The 14,203-nt window shown below is 47.2% G+C and overlaps 1 protein-coding gene across 1 annotated transcript in view; it reads left to right on the top strand.

The window, feature by feature from the left end:
- The first annotated feature begins 1,002 nt into the window (after positions 1-1,002).
- The window catches only part of DLGAP5 (DLG associated protein 5), a 32,940-nt gene continuing 19,739 nt past the window's right edge, over positions 1,003-14,203 (top strand). The window contains exons 1-3 of the mRNA XM_053689219.1: positions 1,003-1,102; positions 10,805-11,057; positions 13,647-13,849. Coding sequence (XP_053545194.1) covers positions 10,817-11,057; positions 13,647-13,849 — 444 coding nt within the window. The 5' untranslated portion in view covers positions 1,003-1,102; positions 10,805-10,816. The remainder of the gene's footprint in view (positions 1,103-10,804; positions 11,058-13,646; positions 13,850-14,203) is intronic.

Raw genomic sequence — 14,203 nt, forward strand, 5'->3', positions numbered from 1 at the left:
TCAAATGCACTTTGTTCTCTTCGTATCCGTTGTTGAAAAATAATATTTACATATCCTACACTACTGGGTGCTAGCTGGCGATCAGTGCCTGCACACATTTTTCTTTTGTGATTGGCTTACTAGATGTGTTTAGCTAGCTCCTAGTAGAGTATTACTGCTCCTTCAACAAAGGATACCCAGAGAATGAAGCAAATTCGATATTAGAAGCAAATTAGAAAGTTAAAATTGCTTGATCTATCTGAATCACAAAAGAAACATTTTGGGTTTCATGTCCCTTTAATATATCAGCCAAATTTTAAGGTTTTTAAAACAAATTAAAATCTCTTTTTTGTGCAATTATTTTTTAACAGCCAATCTCCACCACCGTTTGCCTTATTTGGATGAGCCAATTTGGGATTTAGTCAATAGACAATAGGCTAACCACGGTCATAAAGTTAGCATAACATGCATTTATTTGAAGTTATAGGGACAGATATGTAGCAGTTAGCCTTGAAAAGTCACCAGGTGCATTTCAAGTTCTGAGTAATAGAAATTGCTCAATTTCAAGGGGACAAAATAAATAATGAAAATATATTGCAAAGTAGTTTCATTATACATAACTAAATATTTTATAAAAAAATATCAATGTGTTTACTGCCCCTTTAAGTAATGATAAACATAGGAGCTAAATGTATGGCCTTTTTGTAAACAAACAGGTTCGTTTTTCATAAATATTCTGTTGAAAAAGCCAATACACTCAGAATTATTTGCTCACGTTATATAACCGAAGTGCAGTGCCACCTTCTGGTGAAATAACTGCTACAGCCTCAGTAGTTACCAACCAAACAGCGCATGCGAAGCATAATCAACTCGCGCATCAGTACTTTAAAACGCTATTGCGCATGCGTTTTGTTAACGCTAACTTGCCAATGGCTCTAGCAAATGCGCCTGCGCCTTGAGATTTCTGTGCGCAAGTGTGTAGTAACACCAGTTATTGGTTAACCTATTCAGCCAACCAGGAAGCTCAATCTCAACCAATCAGAGAATTTACGGAGATTTGAATCTGAGTAACCGCAACTAAGGCGGGTTCGGGAAAGTATCGGTATAACGTGAGGTGTAAACGGTAAGTATATGATTCATTAACATTTTTAGTAAGTTGGAATTTCTCTGATTCCATTTTGCTGATCAGCAGCTATAAGTGGTTATGCGCAAAGTATCACTGTGCAGCTGGATGCGGAGGTTCAATTACTGCAGCTAAATGAGGGTGTAACCGTGCAGTTGTGTAGGGGGTGCGTGTGCTGTCACTGTGCAGCTGTATAGGGGTGCGTGGGCTCTGTCACTATGTGCAGCTGCATAGGGCTGCGTGGGCTCTGTCACTATGTGCAGCTGTATAGGGGTGCGTGGGCTCTGTCACTATGTGCAGCTGCATAGGGCTGCGTGGGCTCTGTCACTATGTGCAGCTGCATAGGGCTGCGTGGGCTCTGTCACTATGTGCAGCTGTATAGGGGTGCGTGGGCTCTGTCACTATGTGCAGCTGTATAGGGGTGCGTGGGCTCTGTCACTATGTGCAGCTGTATAGGGGTGCGTGTGTTCTGTCACTATGTGCAGCTGTATAGGGGTGCGTGTGCTCTGTCACTATGTGCAGCTGCATAGGGCTGCGTGGGCTCTGTCACTGCAGCTGTATAGGGGTGCGTGTGTTCTGTCACTGTGCAGCTGTATAGGGGTGCGTGTGTTCTGTCACTATGTGCAGCTGCATAGGGCTGCGTGGGCTCTGTCACTATGTGCAGCTGCATAGGGGTGCGTGTGCTCTGTCACTATGTGCAGCTGCATAGGGCTGCGTGGGCTCTGTCACTATGTGCAGCTGTATAGGGGTGCGTGGGCTCTGTCACTATGTGCAGCTGTATAGGGGTGCGTGGGCTCTGTCACTATGTGCAGCTGTATAGGGGTGCGTGTGTTCTGTCACTATGTGCAGCTGTATAGGGGTGCGTGTGCTCTGTCACTATGTGCAGCTGCATAGGGCTGCGTGGGCTCTGTCACTGCAGCTGTATAGGGGTGCGTGTGTTCTGTCACTGTGCAGCTGTATAGGGGTGCGTGTGTTCTGTCACTATGTGTAGCTGTATAGGGGTGCGTGTGTTCTGTCACTGTGCAGCTGTATAGGGGTGCGTGGGCTCTGTCACTATGTGCAGCTGCATAGGGCTGCGTGGGCTCTGTCACTATGTGCAGCTGCATAGGGCTGCGTGGGCTCTGTCACTGCAGCTGTATAGGGGTGCATGGGCTCTGTCACTGTGCAGCTGTATAGGGGTGCGTGAGCACTGTCACTATTTGCAGCTGCATAGGGCTGCGTGGGCTCTGTCACTATGTGCAGCTGTATAGGGGTGCGTGGGCTCTGTCACTATGTGTAGTTGTATAGGGGTGCGTGGGCTCTGTCACTATGTGTAGTTGTATAGGGGTGCGTGGGCTCTGTCACTGTGTAGGGTGTGCGTGGGCTCTGTCACTATGTGTAGCTGTATAGGGGTGCGTGGGCTCTGTCACTATGTGTAGTTGTATAGGGGTGCGTGGGCTCTGTCACTATGTGTAGCTGTATAGGGGTGCGTGGGCTCTGTCACTATGTGTAGCTGTATAGGGGTGCGTGGGCTCTGTCACTATGTGTAGCTGTATAGGGGTGCGTGGGCTCTGTCACTATGTGTAGCTGTATAGGGGTGCGTGGGCTCTGTCACTATGTGTAGCTGTATAGGGGTGCGTGGGCTCTGTCACTATGTGTAGCTGTATAGGGGTGCGTGGGCTCTGTCACTATGTGTAGCTGTATAGGGGTGCGTGGGCTCTGTCACTATGTGTAGCTGTATAGGGGTGCGTGGGCTCTGTCACTATGTGTAGCTGTATAGGGGTGCGTGGGCTCTGTCACTGTGCAGTTGTGTAGGGGGTGCGTGGGCTCTGTCACTGTGCAGTTGTGTAGGGGGTGCGTGGGCTCTGTCACTGTGCAGTTGTGTAGGGTGTGCGTGGGCTCTGTCACTGTGCAGTTGTGTAGGGTGTGCGTGGGCTCTGTCACTGTGTAGGGTGTGCGTGGGCTCTGTCACTGTGTAGGGTGTGCGTGGGCTCTGTCACTGTGTAGGGTGTGCGTGGGCTCTGTCACTGTGTAGGGTGTGCGTGGGCTCTGTCACTGTGTAGGGTGTGCGTGGGCTCTGTCACTGTGTAGGGTGTGCGTGGGCTCTGTCACTGTGTAGGGTGTGCGTGGGCTCTGTCACTGTGTAGGGTGTGCGTGGGCTCTGTCACTGTGCAGTTGTGTAGGGTGTGCGTGGGCTCTGTCACTGTGCAGTTGTGTAGGGTGTGCGTGGGCTCTGTCACTGTGCAGTTGTGTAGGGTGTGCGTGGGCTCTGTCACTATGTGTAGCTGTATAGGGGTGCGTGGGCTCTGTCACTGTGCAGTTGTGTAGGGTGTGCGTGGGCTCTGTCACTGTGCAGCTGCATAGGGGTGCGTGGGCTCTGTCACTATGTGTAGCTGTATAGGGGTGCGTGGGCTCTGTCACTGTGCAGTTGTGTAGGGTGTGCGTGGGCTCTGTCACTATGCAGTTGTGTAGGGTATGCGTGGGCTCTGTCACTGTGCAGTTGTGTAGGGTGTGCGTGGGCTCTGTCACTGTGCAGTTGTGTAGGGTGTGCGTGGGCTCTGTCACTATGTGTAGCTGTATAGGGGTGCGTGTGCTCTGTCACTGTGTAGGGTGTGCGTGAGCTCTGTCACTGTGTAGCTGTATAGGGGTGCGTGTGCTCTGTCACTGTGTAGCTGTGTAGGGTGTGCGTGAGCTCTGTCACTGTGTAGCTGTGTAGGGTGTGCGTGAGCTCTGTCACTGTGTAGCTGTATAGGGGTGCGTGAGCTCTGTCACTGTGTAGCTGTATAGGGGTGCGTGGGCTCTGTCACTGTGCAGTTGTGTAGGGTGTGCGTGGGCTCTGTCACTGTGCAGCTGCATAGGGGTGCGTGGGCTCTGTCACTATGTGTAGCTGTATAGGGGTGCGTGGGCTCTGTCACTATGTGTAGCTGTATAGGGGTGCGTGGGCTCTGTCACTGTGTCGCTGTATAGGGGTGCATGGGCTCTGTCACTATGTGTAGCTGTATAGGGGTGCGTGGGCTCTGTCACTGTGCAGTTGTGTAGGGTGTGCGTGGGCTCTGTCACTGTGTAGGGTGTGCGTGGGCTCTGTCACTGTGCAGTTGTGTAGGGTGTGCGTGGGCTCTGTCACTGTGCAGTTGTGTAGGGTGTGCGTGGGCTCTGTCACTATGTGTAGCTGTATAGGGGTGCGTGGGCTCTGTCACTGTGCAGTTGTGTAGGGGGTGCGTGGGCTCTGTCACTGTGCAGTTGTGTAGGGGGTGCGTGGGCTCTGTCACTGTGTAGTTGTGTAGGGGGTGCGTGGGCTCTGTCACTGTGCAGTTGTGTAGGGGGTGCGTGGGCTCCGTCACTGTGCAGTTGTGTAGGGTGAGCGTGGGCTCTGTCACTGTGCAGTTGTGTAGGGTGTGCGTGGGCTCTGTCACTGTGCAGTTGTGTAGGGTGTGCGTGGGCTCTGTCACTGTGCAGTTGTGTAGGGTGTGCGTGGGCTCTGTCACTGTGCAGTTGTGTAGGGTGTGCGTGGGCTCTGTCACTGTGCAGTTGTGTAGGGTGTGCGTGGGCTCTGTCACTGTGCAGTTGTGTAGGGTGTGCGTGGGCTCTGTCACTGTGCAGTTGTGTAGGGCGTGTGTGGGCTCTGTCACTGTGCAGTTGTGTAGGGCGTGTGTGGGCTCTGTCACTGTGCAGTTGTGTAGGGCGTGTGTGGGCTCTGTCACTGTGCAGTTGTGTAGGGCGTGTGTGGGCTCTGTCACTGTGCAGTTGTGTAGGGCGTGTGTGGGCTCTGTCACTGTGCAGTTGTGTAGGGGGTGCGTGGGCTCTGTCACTGTGCAGTTGTGTAGGGGGTGCGTGGGCTCTGTCACTGTGCAGTTGTGTAGGGGGTGCGTGGGCTCTGTCACTGTGCAGTTGTGTAGGGGGTGCGTGGGCTCTGTCACTGTGCAGTTGTGTAGGGTGTGCGTGGGCTCTGTCACTGTGCAGTTGTGTAGGGGGTGCGTGGGCTCTGTCACTGTGCAGTTGTGTAGGGGGTGCGTGGGCTCTGTCACTGTGCAGTTGTGTAGGGGGTGCGTGGGCTCTGTCACTGTGCAGTTGTGTAGGGTGAGCGTGGGCTCTGTCACTATGTGTAGCTGTATAGGAGTGCGTGGGCTCTGTCACTGTGCAGTTGTGTAGGGGGTGCGTGGGCTCTGTCACTGTGTAGCTGTATAGGGGTGTGTGGGCTCTGTCACTATGTGTAGCTGTATAGGGGTGCGTGGGCTCTGTCACTATGTGTAGCTGTATAGGGGTGCGTGGGCTCTGTCACTGTGCAGTTGTGTAGGGTGTGCGTGGGCTCTGTCACTGTGCAGTTGTGTAGGGTGTGCGTGGGCTCTGTCACTGTGCAGTTGTGTAGCGTGTGCGTGGGCTCTGTCACTATGTGTAGCTGTATAGGGGTGCGTGGGCTCTGTCACTGTGCAGTTGTGTAGGGGGTGCGTGGGCTCTGTCACTGTGCAGTTGTGTAGGGGGTGCGTGGGCTCTGTCACTGTGCAGTTGTGTAGGGGGTGCGTGGGCTCTGTCACTGTGCAGTTGTATAGGGGTGTGTGGGCTCTGTCACTATGTGTAGCTGTATAGGGGTGTGTGGGCTCTGTCACTATGTGTAGCTGTATAGGGGTGCGTGGGCTCTGTCACTATGTGTAGCTGTATAGGGGTGCGTGGGCTCTGTCACTGTGCAGTTGTGTAGGGTGTGCGTGGGCTCTGTCACTGTGCAGTTGTGTAGGGAGTGCGTGGGCTCTGTCACTGTGCAGTTGTGTAGGGGGTGCGTGGGCTCTGTCACTGTGCAGCTGTATAGGGGTGCGTGGGCTCTGTCACTATGTGTAGTTGTATAGGGGTGCGTGGGCTCTGTCACTATGTGTAGCTGTATAGGGGTGCGTGGGCTCTGTCACTATGTGTAGCTGTATAGGGGTGCGTGGGCTCTGTCACTATGTGTAGCTGTATAGGGGTGCGTGGGCTCTGTCACTATGTGTAGCTGTATAGGGGTGCGTGGGCTCTGTCACTATGTGTAGCTGTATAGGGGTGCGTGGGCTCTGTCACTATGTGTAGCTGTATAGGGGTGCGTGGGCTCTGTCACTATGTGCAGCTGTATAGGGGTGCGTGGGCTCTGTCACTGTGTAGGGTGTGCGTGGGCTCTGTCACTGTGTAGGGTGTGCGTGGGCTCTGTCACTGTGCAGTTGTGTAGGGTGTGCGTGGGCTCTGTCACTGTGCAGTTGTGTAGGGTGTGCGTGGGCTCTGTCACTGTGCAGTTGTGTAGGGTGTGCGTGGGCTCTGTCACTATGTGTAGCTGTATAGGGGTGCGTGGGCTCTGTCACTGTGCAGTTGTGTAGGGTGTGCGTGGGCTCTGTCACTGTGCAGTTGTGTAGGGTGTGCGTGGGCTCTGTCACTGTGCAGCTGCATAGGGGTGCGTGGGCTCTGTCACTATGTGTAGCTGTATAGGGGTGCGTGGGCTCTGTCACTGTGCAGTTGTGTAGGGTGTGCGTGGGCTCTGTCACTATGCAGTTGTGTAGGGTATGCGTGGGCTCTGTCACTGTGCAGTTGTGTAGGGTGTGCGTGGGCTCTGTCACTGTGCAGTTGTGTAGGGTGTGCGTGGGCTCTGTCACTATGTGTAGCTGTATAGGGGTGCGTGTGCTCTGTCACTGTGTAGGGTGTGCGTGAGCTCTGTCACTGTGTAGCTGTATAGGGGTGCGTGTGCTCTGTCACTGTGTAGCTGTGTAGGGTGTGCGTGAGCTCTGTCACTGTGTAGCTGTATAGGGGTGCGTGAGCTCTGTCACTGTGTAGCTGTATAGGGGTGTGTGAGCTCTGTCACTGTGTAGGGTGTGCGTGAGCTCTGTCACTATGTGTAGCTGTATAGGGGTGCGTGTGCTCTGTAGCTGTGTAGGGTGTGCATGAGCTCTGTCACTGTGTAGCTGTATAGGGGTGCGTGAGCTCTGTCACTATGTGTAGCTGTGTAGGGGTGTGCGTGAGCTCTGTCACTATGTGTAGCTGTGTAGGGTGTGCGTGAGCTCTGTCACTGTGTAGCTGTATAGGGGTGAGTGAGCTCTGTCACTATGTGTAGCTGTGTAGGGTGTGCGTGAGCTCTCACTATGTGTAGCTGTATAGGGGTGCGTGCGTGGGCTCCGTCACTGTGCAGCTGTATAGGGGTGCATGGGCTCTGTCACTATGTGCAGCTGCATAGGGGTGTGTGGGCTCTGTCACTATGTGTAGCTGTATAGGGGTGCGTGGGCTCTCACTGTGCAGCTGTATAGGGGTGCATGGGCTCTGTCACTATGTGCAGCTGCATAGGGGTGCGTGGGCTCTGTCACTATGTGTCGCTGTATAGGGGTGCGTGGGCTCTGTCACTATGTGTAGCTGTATAGGGGTGCGTGGGCTCTGTCACTGTGCAGTTGTGTAGGGTGTGCGTGGGCTCTGTCACTGTGCAGTTGTGTAGGGTGTGCGTGGGCTCTGTCACTGTGCAGCTGTATAGGGGTGCGTGGGCTCTGTCACTATGTGTAGCTGTATAGGGGTGCGTGGGCTCTGTCACTATGTGTCGCTGTATAGGGGTGCATGGGCTCTGTCACTATGTGTAGCTGTATAGGGGTGCGTGGGCTCTGTCACTGTGCAGTTGTGTAGGGTGTGCATGGGCTCTGTCACTGTGCAGTTGTGTAGGGTGTGCGTGGGCTCTGTCACTGTGCAGTTGTGTAGGGTGTGCGTGGGCTCTGTCACTGTGCAGTTGTGTAGGGTGTGCGTGGGCTCTGTCACTGTGCAGTTGTGTAGGGTGTGCGTGGGCTCTGTCACTATGTGTAGCTGTATAGGGTTGCGTGGGCTCTGTCACTGTGCAGTTGTGTAGGGGGTGCGTGGGCTCTGTCACTGTGCAGTTGTGTAGGGGGTGCGTGGGCTCTGTCACTGTGCAGTTGTGTAGGGGGTGCGTGGGCTCTGTCACTGTGTAGTTGTGTAGGGGGTGCGTGGGCTCTGTCACTGTGCAGTTGTGTAGGGCGTGCGTGGGCTCTGTCACTGTGCAGTTGTGTAGGGCGTGCGTGGGCTCTGTCACTGTGCAGTTGTGTAGGGCGTGCGTGGGCTCTGTCACTGTGCAGTTGTGTAGGGCGTGCGTGGGCTCTGTCACTGTGTAGGGGTGCGTGGGCTCTGTCACTGTGCAGCTGTATACGGGTGCGTGAGCTCTGTCGCTATGTGCAGCTGTATAGGGGTGCGTGAGCTCTGTCTCTATGTGCAGCTGTGTGTGGGGGATGCGCGTGGGCTCTGTCGCTATGTGCAGCTGTGTGGGGGGATGCGCCTGGGCTCTGTCGCTATGTGCAGCTGTGTGTGGGGGATGCGCCTGGGCTCTGTCGCTATGTGCAGCTGTGTGTGGGGGAAGCGCCTGGGCTCTGTCGCTATGTGCAGCTGTGTGTGGGGGAAGCGCCTGGGCTCTGTCGCTATGTGCAGCTGTAGAGATGTCACTGTACAGCAGTCTGCAGCTGCATTGGGAGGCGTAGGCTCTGTCACTATGTGCAGCTTACTGGGGGTGCATGGGCTCTGTCACTGAATCTGTAGGGGGGGTGTGGGCTTTGTCTGCTGCTAAGTGGGTGTGGACACAGCCACCTGAGCATGTAAAACTATACAGATGATCACAAGCAACTGTGATTACCTGATAGGTAACATATACATATGGAATAAATCCTTTTTTAAAGGGAATTTGTAGTGCAAAATTGACACGCTCTGAGAACATTTTTGCTCTACGGGTTTAATCCATCATTTAAAGGGACAGTCTACTCCATTTTATTTAAAAAGATAGCTAATCCCTTTATTACCCATTCCCCACTTTTGCACAGCCAACATGGTTTTATTTAAGTGAAAGTCAATCCTAGCGTTGAAACAAATAAAGGGGACTTTCATTCATGAAGTATAAGATACTTCATGTGGAAAGTGCCTTTATTTGTTTCATCCGATCGCTGTTCTTAGCTGCTACGGCAGCCCACGGCAAAACTTTTTTTTGCCAAGATGTGACGTTTTTACCTCTTGGCCAATAGTCGTACGGTAGTTCCGGCTTGGCACCTATGGGAGCCGGTGAAAACGTCACCTCTAAGCAAAAAATTTTTTTAGCCGTGGTCTGCTGTAGCAGCTAAGAACGGCGATCGGTTGAAGCAAATAAAGGCGCTTTCTACATGAAGTATCTTATACTTCATGAATGAAAGTCCCCTTTATTTGTTTCAATAGTCAATCCTAGCGTTTGTACAACGCTAGGATTGTCTTTCACTTTAATATAATGTACCAGTAGGGAGCTGCAGAGAACTACTTTTTTTTTTTTGTGCCAGTATCCCCTTTTAGAGGCGCTACCATTTTAAATAAAGAAGATTCATGAGTAGATACTGTTTTGTGTGATTTGTGTAGTTAAAGGACCAGTCAACACAGTAGATTTGCATAATCAACAAATGCAAGATAAGACAATGCAAAAGCACTTAGTCTGAACTTCAAATGAGTAGTAGACTTTTTTTTCTGACAATTTTAAAATTTATGTATTTTTCCACTCCCCCTGTACCATGTGACAGCCATCAGCCATTCACAAATGCATACACGTACCATGTGACAGCCATCAGCCATTCACAAATGCATATACACTTATTCTTGCACTTGCTCAGCAGGAGCTGGTGACTCAAAAAGTTTAAATATAAAAAGAATGTGCACATTTTGTTAATGTAAGTAAATTGGAAAGTTGTTTAAAATGGCATGCTCTATCTGATTAATGAAAGTTTAATTTTGATTGAGTGTCCCTTTTAAAGGGACATTATACACCAATGTTGAAGCACATACAAGTGATGCCGCATAGCTGTAAAAAGCTGACTAGAAAATATCACCTGAACATCTCTATGTAAAAAAGGAAGATATTTTACCTCAAGATTTCCTAAATATTCACACCCCACTATAGAGACTTTAAGCAGCCAGTCAGGATGCTTGTCCCAGGACTTGCTAGGGAGTGTGCATCTGTCATGTGCAGGTACAGTCATGTTATTTTCCTATTCAGTTTAAAGGGACACTAAACCCAATTTTTTTTTAATGATTCGGATAGAACATGCAATTTTAATCAACTTTCTAATTTACTCCTATTGCCAATTTTTCTTCATTCTCTTGCTATCTTTATTTAAAAAGCAGGGATGTATAACTTAAGAGTCGGCCCATTTTTGGTTGAGAACCTGGGTTATGCTTGCCTATTGGTTTGCTAACTGTATCCACCAATAAGCAAGCGCTATCCATGGTGCTGATCCTAAAATGGGCCAGCTACTAAGCTTTAAATTCCTACTTTTTAAATAAAGATAGCAAGAGAATGAATAAAAAATTGATAGTAGGAGTAAATTAGAAAGTGGCTTAAAATTGCATGCTCTATCTGAATCATTAAAGAAAAAATGTGGGTTTAGTGTCCCTTTAAGTAAGTTCTTCGAAATCTCGTGAGATTACAGCAGAGGCAAAGCTTTACCTCTGCACTGCTGATTGGCTATTGTGTTTTTTACAGCTGGTCAGCAGCTGAAGTATAACTGTTTACACAGCACTTTCTATTGTGAGCTGAAGCAAAGGTGATATTTTCTTGTCCGCTTTTTAGTTATGCTTTGACACTTTCAATTGATTTAGCATATGAGTATTATGTCCCTTTAATTTTATGTGCATGAATACTGTATATTAAATTTTATGACATTTTAACTTGTTTATACGGATTCATGTAATTTTGTTCCCCCTCTTATTCTCACCAAAAAGGGACAAGATAAAATGGATATTCGGTCACAGTTTACTAACAGATACAAAAAGGATCTCAGTACAGAATATATAAGAACGAAAGTTGCCCGGCGTAAATCTATATCACAAAAAGAGAACAGACACAATGAGTTTAAGAAAAGCAGAGGGTTGTCACTGGCAGATGTGAATATTTCCATTGTGAAGGAGTGTGAGCTACCGTCACTAGAGGAGGTGGCTGAGATAAGTGTATCCAAAGGAAATGAAAAAGCAGATGGTAAGTTTTACGTTTTTTTTTTGTATTTTCCACTCCCATGTTATGAACACAAGTCACAATTAAAGTGATGTTAAAGGGACAGTTCACCCAAAAACTTTCTCCCCTTTAAATTATTCCCAATGATCCTTTTTACCTGCTAGAGTGTATTAAATTGGTTGCAAGTAGCTCCTTTACTCATATTTCAGCATTTGAAATAGCTGATTTAGCTTGGGGTTTCCCAACCTATACAGAAAGTTTTGATACTGGCGTATACGCTATTGAATAGCCTAAGTAAACACAGCCAGCAGAATAGATTACACCCTCAGTGGGGGGCATGATAGTTGAGTAATAAAATGATAATTTTCCATTGTTCTCTCTATGTATTGAGCTTTGGTGTTCCAGACAAATATAAGATAAGGAAGCAAGTGTGTGTACATAAAAGTTATAACATAATGAGATCTGATATTACCTGAAGCTCAACCTATTGTAATAGGCTGTGGTTTAAAGCACAAAACCAACTACTTCAGATACACAAATAAACCTGAAAATGCAATTTCTCAAATATTTTATACTCTGCAGTTGGTATAACAAGTCATTTATAATACATTTATGGAAAAACAATTTTACAGTGTACTGTCCCTTTAATGTCAGGCCGCCTGCTTTAGAGCATCATAAATCTAAATAGTAATGTTACATCTTGCATAAACTCATTGAATCAGCAGTATTTACATCAAAAACATAGTTTTTTATTTACAGTTTAATTCCCTCCACTTCTCAATAAACCTATAAACTGGCTAGTTTGTTAGACTCATAATTTATTTATGGCGACTACCCTTATTGCAATATTGGCAAATGTTATTCAAAAAAGCAAGCATAGAGATATTGGGATCTATTTCAAAGAGACAGGGAGTACAGCACTCTTTTTACAAGTAAATCTCAATACTTTATTAGTATTATTTTGATTTGACAGAGATGCACATATAGCAGAGTAAAATCTCACACACAATCTACTAAAACCATTTAGAGTCTGTATTGACCCACATACATTGGCTTTTATCCGCGTCTTATCTTACACATATATATATTCTCTATAAAAAGAGGTCTTCTAGATTGTACTACAGCCCAGAGACGTTTGTGTGCACACAGTTATCTGTTCCACTCTTAATATTAGTAGCATAACCATGAAAAGCAGTTGGCAGAGCCCTGGGGAAGCCCTGGAAACAAAGGATTATGGGTGAAACGCACATAGGCAACTATGTACTTTGAGCAAACAAATTATCCTTGGTATTCCCACTTCACCATTTTGTAGAAAGCAAAGCCGGTGATTTATATTTTTAGATCTGTGGGCAGAATTTATAAAAGTACTGCAGATGCTGCGGTCTGGAAACTATGCTGGAGGAAAAGATTGATGCGAGTTGCGGCAAATTATATACTCACATTCCCTTTTTATAGCAACTGCTGGAATACTAAATATGCTTTTCTACTAACTGCTTTTAATGGTCATGTTACTAATAAGAGTGAACCGACTGTGCACACAAATATCTCTGGGCTGTAGCACAGTCTATAAGAGCTCTTTTATAGAGAATCAATATATATGTAAGATAAGCAGATAATAGCTAATGTATGTGAGTCAATACAGACTCTGTATGGTTATAGTGGATATGTGTTTGAGATTTTACTCTTCTATATGTGCGTCTGGGAAATCAAAACGATACTAAGAAAAGTGTTGAGATTTACTTGTAAAAAGAGTACTGTACTCCCTGTCTTTTTAGGCGGATCTAAAGAGAAAAAAAAATATATATATTTCTTACACTGACAAGCGTGTAGTGCAGCTAATAGGAGAGGCACCACACACACACACTGTATTTCTATAGCAGAACACACTCTCATGCAGCTACTAATAGATAGCATTGGATGTTACTGAAGCCTCGCAGGTGAAGTTGTCTTCCGATAGCAGTCTAATGTAAACAGTAAATACCCATAATATAGCAAATTCACTGCTATATTCACGCGGCCCATCACACCCAGTTGGTTTGGAGATATTAAAGCTTCTCAAACTCAGCTCCCTTAAGCCCTAGTAACCCCAAGACCCACAGTTTGAAAGGCGATCACCTGCTCTTTCAAACACTGTGGTGTAATGATAAACCACCACTTTAAAAAAACAAAACATTTTATTTAATAAGGGGGTTTCTAGGTACTTAGAACAGACGATCAAAAAGGCCTAGAGAGGCCCAAGCATAGAGGCTTGTGGGCTCTCCCTTATGTGCAGATCAAACCATTTAAAAACAAACACTTTGTTGTAGTTTTTTCACATCATGATATCTACATCAAGTAATGATATAACATGAATATGCTGGTGGGTCTGCTGAAATAATGTGTGTGGGTATCTCACTGAATAAACAACCTTTTTAGGATGTGAATGTGAGCTGCAACTAAAAACTCCAAATCCGTTCAGCAGTTATGGGGTTAAAATATCATGGCTGTTGCAGTATCTTATGTTCCTGGTATAGCAAGTGTTCACACAACATTTCCCAACAATATTAGTAATATCAAATGCTAACTTCAATTCGATTCCCTACCCCTCTTTTTTTTTTTTTTTTTTAAATAAAGGTTGCAAAATTAAAGATAAAATGCTGAACGAGCGCCGTGAACTGCTGCTGCGATTCAAAGAGGAAAAACAACTGAGAAAATTAAAAGAGCAGAGAGAGAAAGCAAGTCGTGGGATTTTCAAATGTGGTGTTTACAAGCCAGATGATACGCTCGCTCCGGTTGTGAACTCTCAGACGACCAGCAAGGCCAAACCAAAGGAAAAGGTGTTTGATTTGTTTGTTTTTAACCTCATTTGGTATTTTGTTTTTTTAATACTTTGTATTGAAAGAAAGGAGTTGACATGACCGTTAATTAGTACATTACAATGCTCAGTGTACATTGACCATCATATATTTAGTGACCTGTCATATTGAGTATAAAATAACTGTAATCCGTCTAAATATTACAGCTATTCTCGTTTGGTACTACGTTTAGAATTTTATATCTTCAAATTTTAATGTACAGAGCGTTTTGTGTCATCAAATAGTTTAGATTGAAACAATTTGTAGAGCAATACTGGGCTGCCTTAGCAGTTTAGAACGGTGATCGCTTTGAACAAATAAAGGAACTTTCAGCAT

Source organism: Bombina bombina, chromosome 1 (genome assembly GCF_027579735.1).
Source record: "Bombina bombina isolate aBomBom1 chromosome 1, aBomBom1.pri, whole genome shotgun sequence".
Classification (NCBI taxonomy): domain Eukaryota; kingdom Metazoa; phylum Chordata; class Amphibia; order Anura; family Bombinatoridae; genus Bombina; species Bombina bombina.